We start from the raw sequence: 21,603 nt of genomic DNA, 5'->3' as shown, positions 1-21,603 counted from the left end.
GTGGATGAGAAGCTGGATATGAGTCAACAGTGTGCCCTTGTAGCCAAGAAGGCTAATGGCATATTAGGTTGCATTAAGAGGAGCATTGCCAGCAGATCCAGAGATGTCATTATTCCCCTTTATTCGGCTGTGGTGAGGCCTCCTCTGGAGTATTGTGTCCAGTTCTGGGCCCCCCACTACAAAAAGGATGTGGACGCATTGGAGAGGGTCCAGCGGAGGGCAACCAAAATGATTAAGAGCCTGGAGCACATGACCTACGAGGAGAGGCTGAGGGAGTTGGGTCTGTTTAGTCTGCAGAAGCGAAGAGTGAGGGGGGATTTGAGAGCAGCCTTCAACTTCCTGAAGGGAGGGTCCAAAGAGGATGGAGAGAGGCTGTTCTCAGTAGTGACAGGTGGCAGAACAAGGAGCAATGGGCTCAAGTTGTGGTGGGAGAGGTCCAGGTTGGATATTAGGAAAAACTCTTTCCCTAGGAGGGTGGGGAAGCACTGGAATGGGTTACCTAGGGAAGTAGTGGAGTCTCCATCCCTAGAGGTGTTTAAGTCTCGGCTTGACAAAGCCCTGGCCGGGTTGATTTAGTTGGGATTGGTCCTGCCTAGAGCAGGGGGCTGGACTTGATAACCTTCTGAGGTCTCTTCCAGTTCTATGATTCTATAATCCAGCTGCTGCGGGAAACTTGGCTGCCTGCAGATACAGGAACTCCGCCCACACGGCCAAAGCGGTCCCTCCCGGCCTTACAGCCATGGCATCGATGTGTCCATATCGGTCAGGTGGATGCATTGCCCGCATGCTAAGCGCAGCGCTCCCGGAGTCAGACTGATCAGCCAGACTGGCGGCGTGTGCAGCTGACGCAGGAGCATTAACCGTGTCTCTCTCTCCCTTCGCAGAGCCTGCCCTGATCCTGTCCCCCTCCATGGAAGCGCAGGTACGTTGCCGGCGTGATGGGTCAGAAAACAGTGCAAGCAAAGAAATCTCGTGCAGCGCGTGTGGACATGTGCAGATGCACACGCATGTATAGGCCGGACACACGTGTGCACCCGGTTTCTTTTAAAAGCCAAATCTAGTTGGAAGGCAGAGGTAGCACAGAGGGTGGGGCTGGGGATGCTCAGGGCCCTTTCTAGACCAGCCACAGCTGGCAGTGTCCTGCCTTGGCCCCGGCATGGTAGGGGTTCAGGGGGAGGGAGCAGCGCTCCCTGTGATTACTGTACACAGGAAAACGCCATTTGGGAAAGCACGTTGTGACCAGTGAGGGAACTCCTGTTTCTCCCCCCTCCCCCAGGTGTGGCTGGGTGCTCCGCTCGGGCCTGTCCCTCCCTCTTGGACCAGCCCTGGGCTACATCAGCCAGTGTACAGATGAGCTGCCTGAGCCTGGCACTTGTAGGAGTTCCCCGAGACCCATGGGGAACCTAGACTGACCGGCCAGGTGGCTTCTCTCACATCAGTCACAGCTTGAGAGAAAGGGGGTTAAACAGGGAACGGTCTGCGCATGTCCTACCGGGACGGCTACTGGAGGTGCCAGGAAAACCTAACCCCAGGGTGTCAGTCGGAACAGCCAGGCTGCCGTACTCCGATCTGCTCCGGGCTCTGTCACTGGGCATCTTGCTCTTCGCCACCTTCCCGAGTTTCCCGGGCGCTGGCCTGTCTTGAACTACGGTACCACTTCCTGCCTGGCTTCCCAGCTGGCGGCTGCTAGTGAAAACCAAGCAGATTCAGACAGAGAGCGCCCCGTGTGCAGGTCACACACAGTCCGTTGGCACAGAGCGAGTGGCCCCGGGCCTGTCACACCCAAGAACGGCCCAGCCTTCCTTCAAGGACGGAGCTAGGAATCCAGGTGGGCCACTGATGGATTCTCTCGCAGGACCATGTGCCCGGACTCCTCCGGCATACAGGGGATGGTTCAAATCCCGCCCCTTCCTGCTGCTGCCGGGCCTGGCTGCCCTCAAGCCAGGGGATGGGGGTTTGGCTCCCGTTCCCAGCTCCATTCGGCCGTGTAGCTAGTGCGTGTGAACGGGCAGCAGCTCCACCCGCTGGCCCGGATCCAAGGCCCCGCTGCACGCGCACAGTGTTCTGCTTGGGCTGCCCTCGTTCGATCAGCCCGCTCGCGCTGCTCTGGAAATTGGACACGCCTTTCTGTGCCCTCTGCCACCCACGGCTTTGGTTTGTTACCAGCCCATCAGACTGGCTGACCTCATGACGCCCGCCCGTCGGGAAGGCACATGTGCGTGGGAAATGAGCGAATTGTTTAGGGACGTGTCACCGTGCTCACCCTCGCCCACAGGCCTGCCTTATCGATGCAGGAAGAGCTCCCTAACCAGGCGTGAGCAACTGCTCGGCCTGCAGAGCTTCCCCTTTCTAGGGGCGGTGTCGGGGGGCAGCCACCCAGCGTTCCCTATAAGCTGAATGTTTGGGCGGCCACCTAGACTCCTAGGGCAGCGATGCTCCGGCTCCGGCTCCGGCTCTAGCTCCTACTTTAACGAGTCTCCTGCGGCTCTTTGCAGCACCGGGTATCAAAACACCAGGTGACTGAATTATCCGCCCGTCGGGAGGCGCCAGCTCCGGTATTAGCCAGTTGCGGCTGACACAATAATACGAGCACAGTCATTTTGCTGTGAGAACATTAGCTCTCCGGACCGGCGCAGAAAATAGTAAAAGGCTTGGCAGGCCGGTGGCTGGTTAGGTCATGCTGCTCACCGCGGCCCTAGGGGGAATGGAGCCCCGGACTCTTTCTGCTGAGGTGCGTGGGCTCCGGACCAGGCCCTGATCTGGGTGTAGGCAGAGCGAAGCTAAGGCTGCAGTGGCCTTTTGTGGGCTGCCGTGTGCTGTGTGTGCCGGGGCCAGGAATGTCTCCTGGTCCAAAGTTCAGCCCCTTTCTGGCTCCTTTCCACCCTCCCTGCCGGAGCGGCTTTCTCTCCCCTCCCCCGCACTGGAGAGTGCTATCTGCCCTCCACCCCCCACCCCGCCCCCGCTGTGCCGCTCCCGGAGGGCCTGGGGAGCTAACAGGGCAGCGCCTGTGGGTCCCAGCAGGACTGTCCACAGAAGCGCGGCTGCTTCTTTCCCTCGGTCCCCTGGGCTGGCTCATGCTGCCCTCCCCTCCCGAGTCCTGGCTAATGGAGTCACCGTAAAAGCAAAGACGTGGGAGAGACCGGGGGCCTGGGGGAGGCAGCTGCAGCATGGCCCAATTGTAACCTCTCCCAGGGGGTGCTGGGAGGCTGGAGCGGGGTAAGGAGGATGTGTCCTCCGCCTGGCGTCTGCCTGCCAGCCCTGGGAATGCCAGGGGCCCTTGCCTCGCCCGCTGCCCGGCACGTGCAGGCTTCCCAGGCAACTGCCCGGCTGTGTGTAACACGGAGCCGGGGCGGAGGAGCCGGGCTCTCACGTCCACCCTCCAGCTGTGCCATCCCGGCGTGTTACTAACCAGGCCGGGGAGCCTCTCTGGGGTGGGACGGGGTCTCCCTAGGCATGGCCAGAAGGCCCAGAGTGACCCCCCAGCCCTCCCCTGGGCGGGAGCCAACGTTGGTAATACCTAGGGGGCCCTCTAGGGGGTGCTGCACCGGGCAAGAAATCCTCCAAATGCCCCAGCAGCCCGGGAAAGGCCCGGTTGGGGGAGCGAAGCATGATGGGACGCCTGGCCCATAGAGCTTTGTGATACCCCTCCCCTGCCTTGCCCCCATGTCTCCTTGGGGCCTTTCTCACGGGCCCTCGGCCAGGGTCCTGGCCCGGGAAGCAGCGTCCCCACGGCACGTCTCCCAGCCCCGCCCCCTCCTGAGGCCCCGCCTCCCCATGCGCTCTGCTCTTCCCGCTCCCGCAGATGGTGCAGTCGCTGGGCTTCGCCATCTACCGGGCGCTGGACTGGGGGCTGGACGAGAGCGAGGAGCGGGAGCTGAGTCCGCAGCTGGAGCAGCTGATCGACCTCATGACCAGCAGCGACTCGGACGAGGGCGGCTGCGGCCTGGCGGACGAGGGCTACGGGGGGCAGGACGAAGAGGAGGAGGTGGCGGGGGGGCTCCCCCGGGCCGTGCGCTCCTTCGGGCAGGCCATGAGGCTGTGCGCCGCTCGCCTGACGGCCCCCCGCGAGGCGCAGCTGCACTACCAGGCCGTGTGCAGGGCCCTCTTCGTGGAGACGCTGGAGCTGAAGGCTTTCCTCACCAAGATCCGGGACGCCAAGGAGGTGAGAGGCAGACTCCCCTGCCGGAACCTGGGGCACCCGTCCCCCCCACTGCCCCCACGAGCTTCAGTGGGGCCCATGGCGCGTGGCTAGGGGCCCACCCCCTGTGGCACTGCCATGGGGCTCGGCTGGGCGGCTTCTTCCCCCCTCACCTTGCCCTCTGACCGGCTGGTGCCTCACGCTAGCCCCGAGGGGCAGCATCGGGGGGGGGGGGGGCAGAGAGTCACCCATCACCAAATGCTGCTGGGCCCAATTGCCCGCTGCTGTGGCAGTGTTATGCCAGCGCCTGGCGTTGCCCCAGTGTGACGGCGGGGTGGCACGCAGCCCCCCGGCCCTGGTGTATGCAGCACTGCACAGCTGGGTGCTGGACATCTCCTCCCTCGGGAAATCCATAGGAATCGGCCCTTCTGCCGTGGGGGGACTGAGCCTGGCGTTTCCCTCTGGAGTGGCTGCTCCCTTCCCACAGCGGCTCTGGACTTCACTGTCAGCCTGTCCCCCAAGCCCCACCCTGCTCAGGGATCCTGCTACGGAGCTTACACGCCCCGGCCTCATGTCCTGCCTTTTCCAAGCCGCCTGTGGAGGGGGGGGGCACGAACAGGCTTCCACTGGCGATGCCAATCCTCGGCGGGCGCGGCTGGGTTGCCTCTCTCCCGGTGGGCAGGGCACTTGGCCCATTGTGACCCCCCCATGTGACTCCCTCTGAGGCAGGAGAGCAGGACATGCAAGGAGCCAGGGCAGGGCTGGTCCCTACAGACTCCCCCCCACCCCCGGGCTTTGTCCAGCCCAGCGTTAAGTGGCCCCTTTGGGAGGCGGCTGCCCAGGCTGGCACGTCTCCCCCCGGGATCTCCGGTTGCTTGTGTCACCCCGGGCTCCCAGCCCGCAGCCCCACGGCCACCCGAGCCGTCCTGAGCCCCTGTCCACAGGCCACGGCCCCCGCCACACAGCCAAGATCCCCGGCCATTGCCCTAACCGCCCGCCCGCCCTTGCCCCTGCCAGGCCTCTGCGCAGGGCGGGCCAGGTCCCGGGGGAAGGGGAGGCCGCCTGGCAGCTGCCTGGTGCCCTGGCGTGACTCCCAGGGCGGAGCCAGGCTCTGGCTGTGTAAAACGGGGCATGGCGGGAGCAATGGGGAGTTAAGCCCGGAGACGCGGCATCGCTAGGCAGGGAAGTGGCCATCGGCTTTCTGTGGGCTCCCTGCGTCCGGGGGGTGGGGGGCGGCCCTGGCACCCAGCTGCCCTTCAACAGCTGACTTCAGCTCCCGGGTCTCTTTTTAAAGGCCCATGTCCACCCGCGAGCCCAGGCAGCCTCCCCGCTGCAGCCCTCCGGCCCGAGGGCTGTGGGCCAGGGCCAGGGCGCCGGGAGTCCCCGGGACAGGCAGGCTGTGCCTGGGCGTCTCAAGTCTGCCATCTGGTGGCCAGAGACAGGCAGGGCCCCACCAAGCGCCGCTCGCCTGCTGCGACCTGTCCCCGCGCGTACTGCAGGGGTGGGCAATCGTTGTTGCCCGGGGGCCTAGATGATTGGTCTGGGGGTGGGGGAGCCCCTTTGCCCCCCCTTCCCACTAGGCACCCATGCCCTGGAAGAGGCTTGGCACGCTCCCCCATCCTCGCAGGGCCAGGGCAGCTTCGCGCGCTTCCCTGAGCCCAGGCCCTGATTGACCTGGGGCGGGGGAGCCGCAGGGTCTCTGTGGGCCGGATCCACCCGCTTGGCGGGCCAAATTCGACCCACGGAGGCGTTGGCCCACCCCGGGCTTACTGCCATGGGCAGCTTGCGGGGCGGGGCTCGCTCCCGGGTCCCTGGGTGGAGGCTGCATGACAGTGGCACTGGGCGGGGCTGCGTGCACCAGCACACGCGGCTACTGCCCATTGCCAGACCCAGCGGGGCCCCAGCCGTGGGCGCGGGAGGAGGATCCCTAGTTGTGCGCAGGGTGGGCCGGGCAGGAGTCTGCATCTCCCAAAGGCACCACGCTGCAGAGCATCCGGCTATGATGACAACTTGCCACAGTGCCCAGAGGCCCCCGCCAGGGTGAGGGCCCCATTGTGCTGGGCGCTGTACGTACACACACACACACGCGTACACACGCACACGCAAACACACATGCACAGACACACATGCACACAGATGCACAGACACACAAACACGCACACAGAAGTGTGCGTGCACATGCACATACATGCACTCAGACACACATGCGCACACACGTACACACAGACACACGTACACACACGCGCGCAGACGCAAACACGCATAGACACACACAGACACGCACACACAAACACATGCGTGCGCTCACACGCACATACGCACACAGAGACACACACATGCATAAACAGACACGCACACACAGACACACACACACAGATGTACATACACACATGTACACACACACACACTCCACGTTGGGCCCTGCTCTGTGGAGCTCAGCCTCTCGCCACGCAGTGGGCCCGGGGGGCCGAATGGTAGTGGGCGGAGAGGAGGGGCCGTGTAGTCTGGCAGCAGCAGGACACTGGGCTGTGGGGCTGAGCTGTGGTCCGGGGGCAGCCCGGGGCTACAGCTGGTGCTGAGATGAGCCCGGAACACAAGGGCAATTTGCCGGCCACGATAGGGTCCCGGGGGGGGGGGGGTTGGCCAGGCTTTGATGTGCAGTGGGGTTATCAGCAATTGAGGGGGGCCGCTGGCGGGGTGGGGGAAGGGAGCAGCTGCCCTGGGGCCCGGTGATTTAAAAGGGTCCAGAGCTCCCACCTGCTACTGCAATGGCAGTTGGAGCCTGGGACCCTTTCAATAGCCGCTGGAGCCTGATGTGGGGTAGTCCAGGAGGTGCTGAGGGCTGCCCTTAGCTCCGCCCCTTCTGCCGAGGCCCCGCCCCTCCAGGAGCCGAACCCCGCCCCCATTACCCAGGGCCCAGCGTCCTGTGTTGCCAGCTCTGGCTATGGGGCCTTTAACAGCCGCACCGGCCAGGCAGGGCCTCAGCTTGCCAACTGTGTGGAAATCCCCGTCCACGCTGCTGGGGCACACGCTGCTGCTGCGGGAGAGGCAGGGGCTGTGCTGAGTCCCAGCCTCCGGGGTGTGTGAATCCAGCTCCCCTCTGCCCCCAGAGGGCTGCCCCGGGGCCCAGAGCAGGAACGGTCCAGGCTGGATTTAGCAGGACCCTCGGCACAGAGCCCGGGGGCCCAACGTGCTCCTGGCTACGAACCTCCCCGGACTCCCCACCACGGTGCCTGGACGGTCTTCCTGGCCCGCGCTCTACCCCGGCTGTGGTTAGCCCGGGGGCCATGGCTGGGGGCCGACCCGAGGGGTGGGCAGGCTCGCTGCTGCTGCTGCAGAGGAGCTCGGGGGGGCAGGGACCATGCCCTCTCTGACTGGTACCTGGCCAGGCCCGCTGAGTGCCCGGGAAGCTGCGGAAGCTGAGCCTTGTGGGGGTGTGGCTGGCACCCCTCAGCGCCTACTGGGGGTGTGCTAGCGGGCCCCGGGGACGAGGGCCTGGGATGTGTCCTCGCGCCCAGGGTCTCTCTTCCCGCGGGCGCTGTTCCGGAGGGCTCCCCGAGCAGCATGCTGGGCTGCCGAGGGGCCGGGAGCCGGCCCGGGAAGGTGACGTGTCTGTGCTGCTGCAGATGCTGAGGAAGCTGAAGGAGGAGGAGGCGGGGCCGGGGGAGAGGTCAGCAGACGAGCTGGACAGCCTGCGGAACACAGACTGGGTAAGCGGCACCGGGCCGTCCCCTGCGGCGCGTTCGTCGGCAGCTCGCGCCTGGCAGGTGGTGACGGGCTGGTGGGAACCTCCTGTTCTGGGGGGCCCGGAGACGGGGCACGAGAACGGGGCCCTGCCCCTGCCTCACGGTGCCGCTCCGGAGTCTCCCGCGCCAGGGAGCAGGGATGCTGGGAAGGGAAGGCCGCCTCCGCAGAACCCCTGTCCCCCCAGCCGGGAAAGCCACGGCATTGCCTTGGACGGGGAGCAAGACGCGGGCAGTCAGGCCCAGTGGTCGGAGCAGCAGCGCTCGGCGCCAGAGTTAGGGACCGGGAGGCTGCGGGCGAGCAGCAGCCCGGTTGGTGCTGCAGGGCCTGCGGGCCACGTGCCCGGTGTCGGCTGGGGTTGCCAGCTGATCCCAGGCCCTTGCTCTTGGCTGGCTTCTGGGCAGAGCCTCACGCTCTGGTCGGGAAGATGCTTCCTCTCTCCCCCCCCCCCGCCTCTTCCCCCAGAGAGAGCTGGGCAGGGTCTGGGAGGAGGTCCTGCCCCTCCCCCGCCAGAGCAGGGCTGTTCCCCACGCCAGGCAAAGCGTGCGGCCTCCCCCCAGCGGTGCAGGGAGCAGCCATGGGGCCCCCACCGGGCACCATTCACAGGGCTCCGTGGGCCTGGCTGGCCGGGGCTCCCTTCCCCGCAGGGAGCCTGGGCGCTGCGGGCGCCGCTGCGCGCTAAGGGGCAGGGACCGGTGTGTCTGTCCAGGCCCGGCTGTGGGTGCAGCTGATGCGGGAGCTCCGCCACGGGGTCAAGCTGAAGAAGGTCCAGGAGAAGCAGTACGACCCCCTGCCCACCGAGTACCAGCTGACCCCCTTCGAGATGCTGATGCAGGACATCCGGGCACGCAACTACAAGCTCCGCCAAGTCATGGTGAGCACGGCGCCCCCTTGCCAGTGCCAGGGTCGCCCACTCCTCGGGACACACCCCATCCCCTTGGGGCCGAGAGCTCGGCTCACCGCAGGGCCCAGGCTGCTGCTGAGACACCCCCAGGGCAATACGTGCCCTCTCCTGTCCCCTGTCCCCAGGCAGGGCCAAGCACCATGCAGACCATCCCGGACAGGCGTCTGTCCAGCCTGCTCTTACACATCTCCAGCTCTGGAGAGTCTCAACCTCCCCTGGCACTTTACTCCAGTGCTTCCCCACCTGGCAGTAGCCTCTTGTCCACCTGAAAGCGCCCTGAATTTAAGCCCTTTGCTTCCTGTCCTGTCCTCAGAGGTGAAGGAGTCGTTGTCTCCCTCCTTTTAACAGCCTTTGCTGTACGACAAAGCTGCCACCGTGTCCCTCTCAGTCTGTTCTCCGGCTAAACAACCCAGGTGCTTCCGCCTTCCCGCCCAGGGCACGTGCTTTCGCCTCTCCGTCACTTTTGTCGCTCTTCTCCGCCCGTCTCCCATGTCCCGAACTCTGGCCACGGCCCTGGCCCCAGCGCTGCAGCTGGGACCGAGTCAGCGCAGAGCCGAGTGGAAGAATCGCTCCTTGTGTCTGGACTCCTGCTAATCCAGCCGTTCTCACACTTTGGGGGGGGGCCCCCTCCCACGCAGCAAGTGTCTGCGCCCCCCCCCCCCCCATAAATGAAAACCCTTTGTAGATATCGAAGCGCAGGACTGTATACGTGCCGGCGGCAACGCGAGGCTCGGGGGGGAGGTCGATCGCTCGTGCCCCCATGCACTAACCTCATGACCGCCAAGGGGTCCGGCCCCCCCAGTTGGAGGCCCCCCTGGGCCAGTCCAGCCCAGAGCAACGTCTGCTCTGTCTGCAACCGTGCGCCGTGCAGTTAGCTCGCGATCCCTCCGAGCTTTCCCCCGCCCCCGTCCTAGGCTGCCCTCGGCCGTTTTGTAGCCTCGTTAACTCCCCCTCCGCCGTCGGCCCATCCCTCTGCCCACCAGGTGGATGGGGACATCCCGCCCCGGGTGAAGAAAGACGCCCACGAACGGATCCTGGATTTCATACGCTCTCGGCCGCCACTGAAACAGGTAACGTCCGGGGGAACTGGAGCGCCCGGGCCGTGGGGCCCCCGACTGCCTGGGCTCAGAGCCCGGGAGAGGCCCCGGGAGGAGAGGGCTTGTCGGCCGCTGACTCCGTGAAGGAGCCCCCCTTTGCGCTGGCTGGAGTGTCTAGGGGCAGGAGCCTGGCTCTGGCATCCCCTTGTCCCAGCACTGCAGACGGCTCTCCTCTCTGCTTCGGCCTGGCAGCCCCGTCCCAGGGCGCTTTGCCCCTTGCCTGAGGCTTCCCCGGCGAGGCTCCGTGTTCCCACGACACCTGGTGCTCGTGCGGCTACTCGCGAGAGATTCAGAGCCCACCCGGCTAGGTTTGTGTTCCTGCTGGTGGTGCACATCCGCCCATGCCTTGGTGCACATACAATTATTCCGCACGTGGCTGGAAAGGATTAGAGGAAACAACGGTGGGGAGCAGATGTGAGGGCCCGGCCAGGGGGCGCAGAGAGCTGGCACAAGCCAGCGGAGCTCTTCCTTCAGCAGAACGCCTCCGGAGCCTGCGGCCTCTCCCCGGGTTACACTGAGCCTCGTGGCTGGCTCCAGGAGCAGCAGCGTCGGCTTCAGGGTGAGGCTCCCACTGCCCTGTGTGTCCCGCTGTGAGCTCGGCTCCGGGGGGCGGCTGCAGTCGTGAGCAGGCAGCCCGGGGAGGGCAGGCTCACGCTGCTGTCTCCTCAGGCCACGCTGTGCTTGTGGGAGCAGGAGGGGGGCTGCCAGGGGCTCCTAGCAAGTCCCCCGGGGTGGGCTGAGGGGGGGGGGAGCGTCTCTCTCACCCGCCTGCTCCGTCTGCCCCGGGCGCTGGCTGCAGGTGTCCGAGCGGAGGCTGCGCCCGCTGCCCCAGAAGCAGAGGACGCTCCACGAGAAGATTCTGGAGGAAATCAAACAAGAGAGGAAACTGCGGCCCGTCGAGATGCGGCCCCAGGGCCAGAAAGGTACCGGCCCGGCCTGCCCCCGCCGGGAGCCTCGGAGCCAGTAGCTCCATCTGGCCCCCGGCCTTGCCTCCGTGGGGGGCCCCCACACGCTGACAGCTACGAGGGGGCTGCCGGGTGGGAATCGCTGGGGCTCGGAGCAGCCCTAAGGCCTGGGGGGCTGTTGAAACGCAAAGCCAGCCCCAGGTTAGGTGCCCAGCAGCGGCTGCCTGCAGGATTCGAACCCGGCGTGTTCTCGGGGCTTTGCCTGCCCGGCTCGCTCTGCGGTGCGGCTCCTCCGTCCCGCCCCGGCCAGCGTGCTCTGCGCGTCTCTGGGCCTGCGAGGAATTCAGGGGCCACGGCTGCGCTGTCGAGGGGAGGCAGCGCTAGTCCAAAGTTCATCCCCCCGCTCGCCCCGCCATCGGGCTGGCCTCACCGATCCGCTGCATGAGTCCAGGTCTCGCCTGGGGCACTAGCCCCCCTGTGGCCCCCGGCAGGGACGAGGCGTGCCCCCAGAGCTCTGCCCACCCAGCGGGGTTCCATACCCACCTCCCTCCCGCAGGGGCTCGGGGCGGTTACATTGGCAGCCTCCTCCGAGGTGCCCCAGGGAAGCCCGCCCCTCTAGTGGTGCCACCCTCCTACTCGCCCTGCCTTCAGCTCCCGTCCCGGCCCCTCCCGCCTCCCAGGATTCGGCTCCCTGCCCTGCATCCCCAACGCCTGCTCCAGCAACGTGAAGTCGACCTCCTGCATCGACCTCTCGGCGCCGGACTCGGGCCCCCCCGCCCCGCGCCCGCGCCCGCGAGTCCTGCTCAAGGCCCCGACGCTGGCCGAGATGGAGGAGATGAACATCTCCGAGGTAAGAGAGCGGGTTGCGTGTGGGGTCGCTGGCGGGAGGGGCGGGGGCTCGGCGCGGCCCGTTCCCGGAGGCCGTGCGCTCTCCTGACCTCGTGAGGGGATGGGGACGAGCGCGTGGCACGCCGGGGGTTTGGCTCGCTGGCCTGAGCGCCCTCTTCCCGCCGGGCGTGAGGCCAGTGCTCGGGCAGCCCCGGGCTCTGGCTGAAGTTGGACAGCGGCTCACGCTGCTCTCCCACGCTGCAGGAGGAGGAGTCCCCGAGCGCCGAGACGGGGGGCGAGCCTGGCTTAGGGCTCCCCCTGAAGCGGGATCGCTCCTTCTCCGAGCAGGACCTGGCCCAGCTCCAGAGCGCGAGGCCCGCCGGCCAGCCCGATGCCGGGTACCTGGGACCAGGGGCGGCCGAGCCAAGGCCCCGCTCAGGTAGCATGAATACTGCACGGATCAGCATGGAAACCAAGGGCAAGTTCCTCCCACGCCCCTTCTCCTCCCCTCCGCTCCCCGCTGATCCAGCCCACATCTGTCCCCCGGGCACAGGCCTCCAGTCCCCCCTCCCCCGGCTAAGGGAAGACGTCACCGCGGGGTCCAGGCTCTGTGCAGAGTGGAGGTTCCCCCGCCCAGGACTGGGGCCAGCCCTCGTTTGCACTAGCTCGCCAGCAGCCCCCCGCTGCACGGTGCAGTGGCTGGGCTGCTGCGAGCCCCTTGCCCTGCCCCCCAGAGCTGGGGCCGGGGGCAGGACACGGACAGGAGTAAGGAGACCTGCCCCCATGGATATTGTAGTGTGGCGCTGGGCCCCGGCAGGACACCCCAAAAGCCCTGGGTTCTCCCTGCCCCCCTCTCCTCCAGAGGGCACCTCGCGGCCACCCGGCCCTGCTCTGGAACCCAGGCCCCACCCTGTCCGGCCCCCTTTGTCGGCGGGGGCAGCGCTCAGCAGGCTGCCTGTCGTCTTCCCGTCCAGGTTCGTTCCCAGCCAGTTCCCACCCGCTGCCCCCCGGCGCCGACCGCGGCTCCCTCGGCGCGGTGGAGGAGAGGGCAGAGGGCAGCTCCAGCTCCACCCCGGACAGCAGCTCCAGGCCTTGGCTGGTAAGCGCCCGAGCCCCACGCCGCCCACGTCCCCCCGGAGGTCAGCGAGAGGCTCGGGCCCCGCGGGAAACCTGCCGACCTCAGGCTGCAGGCTCGCCCGGGGCCACCCGCCGCTCCCATTCGGGGGGAGGAAAGGGGCCAGGCAGCTGATGAGGGGTGGAAGAAGAGGGTCTGGCTGCAGGGGCCAATCTCCGACATAGGCCCTGGGGCTCTGGCCTGGCCCGGCTTCGTCTCCACTGGCAACAGTCGGGACGGGAACAGCAGGGAGCTGCGGGCCGGGCTTGGGGCATCCGCAGAGTGGGGGGGGGGGGGGAGCCAGGGCTGCAGTGGGGGAGCTGCAGCTGGGAAGTGAGGGGAATCGGGGAGGGGTCAGGACAGCCGCGCAGTGACTGGGTTGTGGGGCGAGGGGCCGGGGGGTGCTGCCGGCAGGGACCCGAGCTCCAGAGCTGCTCCAGCGCAGCGGTTCCGACCTGCTTTGTACCGCAGCCCGGCAATCCCACTCTCAAACCTTTGGCGGACCAGTAACATTTTATTTGCATATTTGCATAGTCATTATGCAAATAATGAATATGCAAATATGCCAATGAAATATTACCGGTCCGCCAAACGCCCTGGCCCCCAGAGCCACTGTGAACAGCCAGCTTCAGCGCCACCAGCCCCCTGCCCCTAAAGTCTTAGAGCCCCCCAGGAGACCCTCCCCAGTGCCAGCCTCTTGTTTCCAGAGTCCCACCTCACCCAACCCCCCAGCCTCGTCGCCTACCAGCCCCCAGTCCCCAATATTAGCCCCATCCACAGAGCCCCCCCGGCCAGCCCTGCCCCCATAGCCTCCCCACTACTAGCCCTGCTTCCAGAGCCCCCCAGTGCCAGCTTCCCACCCCGGACACCCCAGTGTCAGCCTCCCGCCTCTTAGCACCCCCCCACCCCTGAGCAGCCCGCGGGCCAGGCACAGAGAGCTGGGAAGGGGGAGGAGGCTGCTTGGGCAGAAAGTGGCAGGTCCCAGTGCGGGGGGTGGCTGGGAGAGAGGCAGGGCAGGACACGCCTCCCTCAGCAGCCGCGGAAGGAGGGGAAGCGCTGGGCGGTGAACCCCGGCCCCCAGAGCAGCCGCAGACCGGCAGCCAGTGGTCCGTGGACTGGCAGCCAGCGGTCCATGGAATGGCAGCCAGGGGTCCGCGGACTGGCAGCCAGCGGTCCGTGGAATGGCAGCCAGGGGTCCGCGGACTGGCAGCCAGCGGTCCGTGGAACGGCAGCCAGGGGTCCGCGGACTTGCAGCCAGCGGTCCGTGGAACGGCAGCCAGGGGTCCGCGGACTGGCAGCCAGCGGTCCGTGGAACGGCAGCCAGGGGTCCGCGGACTGGCAGCCAGCGGTCCGTGGAACGGCAGCCAGGGGTCCGCGGACTGGCAGCCAGCGGTCCGTGGAACGGCAGCCAGTGGTCCGTGGAACGGCAGCCAGGGGTCCGTGGACCGGCAGCCAGTGGTCCGTGGACTGGCAGCCAGTGGTCCGTGGAATGGCAGCCAGGGGTCCGTGGACTGGCAGCCAGCGGTCCGTGGAACGGCAGCCAGGGGTCCGTGGAACGGCAGCCAGGGGTCCGTGGAACGGCAGCCAGGGGTCTGTGGACCGGCAGCCAGTGGTCCGTGGACTGGCAGCCAGGGGTCCGTGGAACGGCAGCCAGTGGTCCGTGGAACGGCAGCCAGGGGTCCGTGGACTGGCAGCCAGGGGTCCGTGGAACGGTGGTTGGGAGCCGCTGCTCTAGCAGAATAAACGCTGCCGCCTTTGGGTTCCTCTCCAGAGTGCGTCTGGCTGGCCTGGCTGCACGACCCCTTCCAAGCCCAGCCGTGGGGGCTGAGGGCGCCACGTGCAGCCAGGGTGGCAAGCAGCTGGTGCAAACGCAGGGATGGTGGGAGGGGCAGGGGATAGCCTGGGACCGGCCCTCCGCCCTCGCTGTCCCTCCAGTCGTGGTTCCATGCTCCTGAGCAGCTGCATCTCCCTCTGGCCATGTCCTACAGGTCTCTATTCGGCACGTGGGCCACGGACACCTCGTGGCTTAGCCCCCTCACCCCCCGCGTCCCGGCCCGCTGCCCCCTCCTCCCGCTCTGTGCCAAAGGGGTGCAGCTCAGGCTGTGGCTCGGCAGCGAGCAGCCAGGCCCTGGGGCGTGACACTCCCAGCACTCTGACGCTCCGCACCCACTCCCCGTGTGCCACAGGAGTTCAGCCACCCCGTGGAGAGCCTGGCCCTGACCGTGGAGGAGATGATCAACGTGCGCAGGGTGCTGGTGAAGGCCGAGATGGAGAAGTTCCTCCAGAGCAAGGAATTCTACAGCAGCCTGAAGAAAGGGAAGGTGAGGGCTGGGGGCAGGGTGGCGCCACGGCCTTCCCGGGAGCCACGGCTGCCTCGGCCCTGGGCGTGGGAGGAAGGGGCCAGCCGAGCCCCGGCGTGCAGGGACCCCACCGATGCAAACGGGGGCCATTTACCTCAGCCCTTCTCCCCCACAGATATGCTGCTGCTGCAAAGCCAAGTTCCCCTTGTTTTCCTGGCCCTCCGCCTGTCTCTTCTGCAAGAGGTGAGTGGAAGGGTCTGTGCGCCGGGGGGTGCCGCGGGTGCGGTTCTTTACTGACCTTTGCGTCTCCCCCTGCTCTTAGGTCCGTCTGCGCCTCCTGCAGCCTGAAGGTAAGAGACTTCCGGGAGTGTGCCCCGTGTCTGGGGCCTCGTCTCGTTGTCGAAGGCCCTGTCCCGGGGGGAACGGGTCGGGCAGCGATCTCAGGGGGTATGTCTACACTACCCCCCTAGTTCGAACTAGGGGGATAATGTATGCATACCGAACTTGCTAATGAAGCCCGGGATTTGAATTTCCCAGGCTTCATTAGCATAAAGCCGGCGCCGCCATTTTTAAAAGCCGGCTAGTGCGAACCCCGTGCCGCGCGGCTACACGCGGCACGGACTAGATAGTTCGGATTAGGTAGCCGCGCGGCACGGGGTTCGCACTAGCCGGCTTTTAAAAATGGCGGCGCCGGCTTTATGCTAATGAAGCCTGGGAAATTCAAATCCCGGGCTTCATTAGCAAGTTCGGTATGCATACATTATCCCCCTAGTTCGAACTAGGGGGGTAGTGTAGACATACCCAGGGTGCAGCGTGCCGGCGGGTCGGGCGCTGACTGTCTCCCGTGGCCGAGCCAGTGTCCCCGGTGCACCGTGCTGAGCTGGCTGTGGGCTGGCCGCAGAAGGGCAGGCGCTGTAGCATTTTGGGGGCCCCACTTAGCTAACTCCTGGCCCCCATGGCCACTCCACCACGTAGGACACTGGCCTTAGCTCAGCGGAGGGGCAGAAAGATGATTCATTGTGGCCCCCCATGTTTAAGCAGGGGTGCTGCACCCAGGGTAGCTACCGCCCCCCCAGCCTGGCCTGGTTCCATCTGCGCCCTCTGCCCGCCCGGTGACAACACCTGGCATCTACCTGACCTGTCAGCGGGGCCAGGAACCTTCAGGCCTCTGCTCCCAGCTCTGGGCAGGAAGAGGCAACACGGGGACCCTGTGCAGGGGAGCCAGGACCTGCGGCCCCTGCCACTGGCGAGCCCAGCTCAGCGCTGGGGCTGCTAAGTACGTTGCGATCCTTCCTTGGGCACCAGCTGGCTCCGAGCGTGGCCTGATCCCCGCACAGTGCGCCCCCGTCTCCGCCAGTCACCCCTCCGGGTGGGGACACGGGACTGCCCTTCCAGCTGCCTCCCGCCTGCGGCTGGCTCTGGCCTGGGGCACCTCCCAGAGGCGGCTCAGCCCCGCTGGGTGCAGCTGTGCTGGGCGGCAGCGGCTCAAACAGTGACCCCCCCACCCCCCCGCTCTCCTCTCCCCCCCGTGCCGCAGATGAAGATGCCTTCCAAGAAGCTGGCTCACATTCCGGTCTATGCCCTGGGCTTCGAGAGCCTCCCGGGACCTGCCAACGCCGTGCCGCTGCGCCGGAAAGACGCCTTCCAGTGAGTTCCCGCCTGCGCGGCTCTGCACAAGGCCCGCTCTGGGGCAGCCGGCCGGTCGCTGGAGCCACTGGGCAGCGGGCCCGATGGGAGAGGCGGAGGCAGGGCAATCTAGAGGCCACGGGGACGGGAGCAAGGTGGGATCAGGCCGCTGGGGGATGTAAGTGTCCGGGCTAGCAGCGCCGTGGCTAACGCCGTGGTGCAGCCCCCGCTGGCGGGTGGGGGTGCCGGGACGGAGCTAACCGCTAGGCTTGCCCCTCTGTAGCTGGGCTGGCGGGCACCCCCTGCCGTAGAGCGTCCCCCCCCCACCCCCGGACAGAGGTGCGGTGTCTTCGGCCGGCTCTTCTCCAGCCAAACGCAGCGTCTGTGTCCTGGGGGTGCCCGTGCGGAGGGTCGGGCTGTTGGCAGAGCTCCGAGCGCCCCAGGCAGGGCAGGAGACGAGCCCCCTCCTCACATCCATCTCCCGGCCCTGCCCCCCCACACCGTCTCCCTGACCCCTCCTTGGCCAGGCTGCCTGCCTCCCTCGCAGGCTCTCCAGGGTCTCCTCCTCCCTCTTCGGCCATTCCGGCGGGGTCTGTCCCCATGAATCCACCCCCAGCTTCCCTTGCACGTGCCCACCAGGGCCGGGCCTGGCCTCCCAGGCTCTGGCTGGCTTCTTAAAATGGGGGCAAAGCAGACAGCCCCCCACTAGGTCACGGGCAGCAACGTGGGCAGGAGGGGCTGAGCGGCGCCCCCCGGCGGCCGGCTGCATCTCATGGCCGTGCTCTGTAGCTCCCTGCAGGGGCCGCCGCGGCGGCGGGTGGAGGAGGAGTTCCCCCACATCTACGCCCACGGCTCCGCCCTGAAGGACATCTGCAGCGACTGCGCCGGCTTCGTGACCGAGGTCGTCCGCTCCAGCCGCAGGAGCGTGGACATCCTGAACGCCACGCCGCGCAAGGGCAGGAAGACGCAGTCCCTCTACATCCCGCCCACGCCCGCCGTCCAGCCCCTGTGAGGGACTCTGCTGCCCCCGGCCGCGCTGGCCGCGCCCGTGGCACCCGCAGCCACGGTCCCCGGCAAGCCAGCCTTTTCAGCCCCTCGGCACACACCGGCTCGCCCACGAGCCCCCGCCCGGCAAGCTGGGCTTCCCTGGGCCTCCCCCCACCGGAGTGCGTGCGCAAGAACCAAACCAAGATGGCTTCCGTGGCCAGCCCTCCGGCCCTGGCGCGCCGCACCCAGCTACCTGCCCTGGCGTGGCCGCTCGTGCCCCTCCTCATGCCGCGGCCGTGCCCCTCCTCATGCCGCGGCCGTGCCCTCCGGCGGAGCTGCGCCTGTACATATATAATATACGGACTGCGCTATATTTATAGACATCTGGGGCCAGCGGCCGGCAGCGGGACCCCCAGGCTGCGGGTAGGCCTGAGGCCCGTGTGACACAGCAAGGACCCTTGCTTGGGCTATGCCTGGGCAGGACCCAGGATGTGGCTGGAGCCCGGCTTCTCCTCGCCCTGTGGGAGCAGCCCCGGGGGCGTTTCGTTCCGTCCTGTCTCGGGGCTGCAGGGCAGCCGGGGGGATGCGGAGCCTTGCGAGGCTCAGTAGGAGGAGAGCGGCATGCAGGCCTGCTCCGAGGAGCGGCCTGGGACCCCCTGCTGCCCCTGGGAGCCGAGCTCTCCCCTCCTTCCTAGTTCAGTCACCGAGCCGGGCTCGTGAGGCGTCCCCAGTCTGCCTGTCCCCTCTGCGGCTTCCCCTGGGCTGCTCGCCTCCCTTCACCGGGCTCTGGCTGCCTGGTGCGGTCAGCCCCCGCCGCTTACCCCACCCTGGGGTGTGTATTCAGGCCCTCGGCTGTGACTGTCTCTGGGCCGCGAGGCTGCATGTGTGTCCCGGCCTGCGCACCACCCCTCCCCGCCCCGCCCCGCCCCGCGCTCCGCAGGGAGTAGCACTAATCCGGAGTGGGGCTGTGCCCCCGGGGAGCCCCCAGCACCGAGCACAGACATGGGAGGCCCGGGCCGCCCAGAGCTCAGGGTGGTACATGGGCTGGGCAAATACCGCCTGAGCCCGAAGGCACTCAGCCTGGCCTGCTGCTGCCAGGTGTCCCTGCTGCCCTGTGCGAGCGGGTGGGAGCTAGCCCGGCTGCGCTGCCCTGTTGGGGCCCATTCGCCAGATGCCCGGCGGGTGCTAAATCTCTCGGTCCCCAGCTCCGCCCCCTGGAGCCTCTCCGGGGAGTGGCCAGGGAGTAGGCCCGCCGTGGCGCCATTCCCCGGGTCTCCCCATTGGCCCTTTCGCCATCCCCGGTCGCGCCTGGCTGGCAGCTGCTCTCTGAGCAAGAAGAAAAGGCTCTGCCCAGCCCCTGCCTCCCTGGAGGTGGAAGAGACCCTGCCAGCCTCACGCCCATCCCCCTGGCCTCCTGGCACTTCCAAGGCTCATCTGGGCCCTGGACCTGCCTAGCCACAGAACAGGGAAGGCCTGGCCGTGGCCGCAGCTCCAGGCTCTCTCCAGATGTGGCCCAACATCTGTCCTGGCCAAAACGTGAGGGTCTGGACCCTGAGGAGTCCAGCTGGCCGCCTGGAGTCTCCACCATCTGCTGCTTCCTCTCGGTGGCCTGGCTGGGTCGCCAGCCACAGCAGCTGTTCAGTGTGCCCGTCGTCAGATGTTTGTCTGGGGCGTCCTTGTGCAAAGCCGCCCGGCCCCTGGCGTCCTCCTCGGCCCGGGGCCAAGAGAGACACGGGGGTTGGGCCAAAAGACTCAGCGTCCGGTGCGGGGCTTTCGCGTGGGCAGGCGGCCGGAGTACGGGGAGCAGTGCCCCCCCAGACAGCGACAGCCAGGGAAAGCACCAGGCCGTGGGAGGGGAAGGGGCTGTTCCACGATGTGCCACTCGCCCTTTGTGTCCCACCAGGGGTGCACGTTGTGTGTGCGACACAGGGCGATGCAACCTGCACGTGCCTCCCCCCCCCCACGAGCCCAGCGGCAGGGCCTGATTTCAGTCGCACGAGGGCCCACGCTTCGCACGTGCACGCGATCTGGCTCCATGCGCAGACCAGGGTTTGTGCCGGCCGAGGGTCAGTTACACACTCAGGCCTGGCCTGCTGGTTACACTGGCAAAGCCTTCTGCCGGGAATGCAGCTAGTGCCGGTAACCGAGGGCTTTGGTGGTCCTGTGTGTATCCGTTCCCCAAACCAAATAGCTGGGCTGGCAAAAAGCCCCTAATTGCAGGTCTGCCTGGGTCTACACTGGGGCTTCTGCCAGCCTCGCGGGGTCAGACTTGCCATGCTCCGAGCCAGCAAAGCTGCCCCAAAAGTTGGCAGCGTAGGTCAGCCTCCCAGGGACCCTGGCAGGTCAGGTAAATTGCCAGTGGATCTCTGCCCAGCATGACGGAACCGGGCTCTGGAAAACCAAGCCTGGCTGGGCACTGGCTGCATCTGAGGGAAGGTGCATGCTCGCTGCAGACCGGCACAGCGTGGAAGAGAAGCCAGGGCCGATTCCACAGCCCACCAGCCCCTCTCCATGCTGGGGGTGCCGTCCTGCTGAAAACACATGGCACTCTGCTGGCCCTGGGCCCCGGCTTGCAAGATTAGCCTGCACTGCCGCCCTGCTTGCTTCTCTGTTTTGACATGGCCACATTTTGCTGACGTGTGCAAATGCCAATGCCTTATCCCCCTGCCAACTCTGCAATAACGCCCCCTCCTGCCCGGGTCGGAGCTGGCAGGCGTGGGGAAATGCAGGGGACCCCGTCCCCACGTCCTGTCCCTGGCTGACCCGGTGGCCAGTGTTTTGTACACAGCCCATCCTGTACAGATGAAAAGTCCGCTGTAAATAACATGCCCCTGGACTGGCATGGTTGCTCTTGTACAGAATGTTGCTCCCGTACTAATAAATCCCTATTTTGAGCTGCATTGGTCGTCTCCCGATGCTTTGCCAGCACAGGAATCTGTAAGGGGGACGGTGAGCAGGGTGCGTGGGGTGGACAGAGGCCGCCCCAGACAGCACTGAACCGCAGGGAGCCCCGGAGAGCTCCTGAAAGCGGCACGGGAGGAAATAGCAGGGAAGGGACCCTGCAGCAGGCGTCCAGACAGCAAGCGAGCTGGGCCGGCCTGCCCCGGGCTTGTGTTGAGAAGAGGGAGGAGAGCGCGTTCCCCACCCGGACTCTCAGCACCTTGTCCCAGGAGGTGTTTGTTGGGGGGCCAGCCAGCGGCTGCAGCCGGGACTGGGGCTCACGGGAAAAAGGTCGCAGTCCACATTCAGCCCGAAGAGACTGCACTTGGCTAGACGAGGGCTGAGTTTGGGCCCTTGTACAGCAGCCTCTGAGTCACTGAGGCAGCCATCCCTCTGGGCCCCAGAGCCAGCCAAGGGCTTTCCCAGCCCTGCTGAATCGCTTTGTTCCTGTCGCGGGTGAGACGGGGAGGGCAGGCTCTCCATCCCAGGGCTGGCTGGCGCCCCACGCTCGGGAGGAGAGGGTCTCTCTCCTGGCAGGTCTCATTAACGTAGGTGGAAACCCCACAGACCTGGCTCCTGGAGCAGGGACCTCCCAGTGCCCCAGCCGGCATCAGTGCTCAGCTCCATGGCCAGCTCCGTCCCCTGCCCACCCGTGTAACCAGCCCTGTGGAACTGGTTTGCAGCATCCTGCCCTCCAGGGTCACGGTGCTGTTGAAGAAGGACGCCCGCCCGTGCGGTGCTGCGGGAGCCCAGCCCCGACCAAGCCACACGGGTCTCTGGCAAGGGCGCTTGCTCGAGTGCTGCCGGACCCTCCCTTTTTGGAGGCGGAGGAGCAGCTGGCAGAGCAGCACAGGCCGGAATTAGAGCCCCTGACGAGGGGGGCGTGCGCCCCCGGAGCTCTCAGTATGCATCCCGGACGGCCCATCCCCTGCATGCTGCCAGCCTAGCCAAGGAGTCCTGTGTCTGTGTGCAAGGGACAAAGGGAAGGGTCTTGAAAGCGGCAGGTGGACGGTGACTTTT

At 66.7% G+C, this 21,603-nt stretch overlaps 1 protein-coding gene across 3 annotated transcripts in view; it reads left to right on the top strand.

Annotated features, from left to right (window-relative positions):
• The window catches only part of SPIRE2 (spire type actin nucleation factor 2), a 41,584-nt gene extending 23,775 nt beyond the window's left edge, over positions 1 to 17,809 (top strand). The window contains exons 2-15 of one of the 3 annotated variants that reach the window (XM_075939816.1): positions 885 to 922; positions 3,803 to 4,162; positions 7,765 to 7,848; positions 8,592 to 8,756; positions 9,770 to 9,856; positions 10,683 to 10,806; positions 11,469 to 11,638; positions 11,965 to 12,094; positions 12,591 to 12,715; positions 14,917 to 15,051; positions 15,206 to 15,273; positions 15,353 to 15,380; positions 16,568 to 16,677; positions 17,446 to 17,809. In XM_075939816.1, coding sequence (XP_075795931.1) covers positions 885 to 922; positions 3,803 to 4,162; positions 7,765 to 7,848; positions 8,592 to 8,756; positions 9,770 to 9,856; positions 10,683 to 10,806; positions 11,469 to 11,638; positions 11,965 to 12,094; positions 12,591 to 12,715; positions 14,917 to 15,051; positions 15,206 to 15,273; positions 15,353 to 15,380; positions 16,568 to 16,677; positions 17,446 to 17,668 — 1,847 coding nt within the window. In that variant the 3' untranslated portion in view covers positions 17,669 to 17,809. Of the gene's footprint in view, positions 1 to 884; positions 923 to 3,802; positions 4,163 to 7,764; positions 7,849 to 8,591; positions 8,757 to 9,769; positions 9,857 to 10,682; positions 10,807 to 11,468; positions 11,639 to 11,880; positions 12,095 to 12,590; positions 12,716 to 14,916; positions 15,052 to 15,205; positions 15,274 to 15,352; positions 15,381 to 16,567; positions 16,678 to 17,445 lie in introns of all 3 variants that reach the window. The other 2 variants (XM_075939815.1, XM_075939814.1) reach the window with 2 other exon arrangements.
• The last annotated feature ends 3,794 nt before the right edge of the window (positions 17,810 to 21,603 follow it).

Source organism: Pelodiscus sinensis, chromosome 12, assembly GCF_049634645.1.
Source record: "Pelodiscus sinensis isolate JC-2024 chromosome 12, ASM4963464v1, whole genome shotgun sequence".
NCBI lineage: Eukaryota > Metazoa > Chordata > Testudines > Trionychidae > Pelodiscus > Pelodiscus sinensis.
Note: the sequence above shows the minus strand (reverse complement) of the source record. Positions and strands in the feature narration are given on the sequence as shown.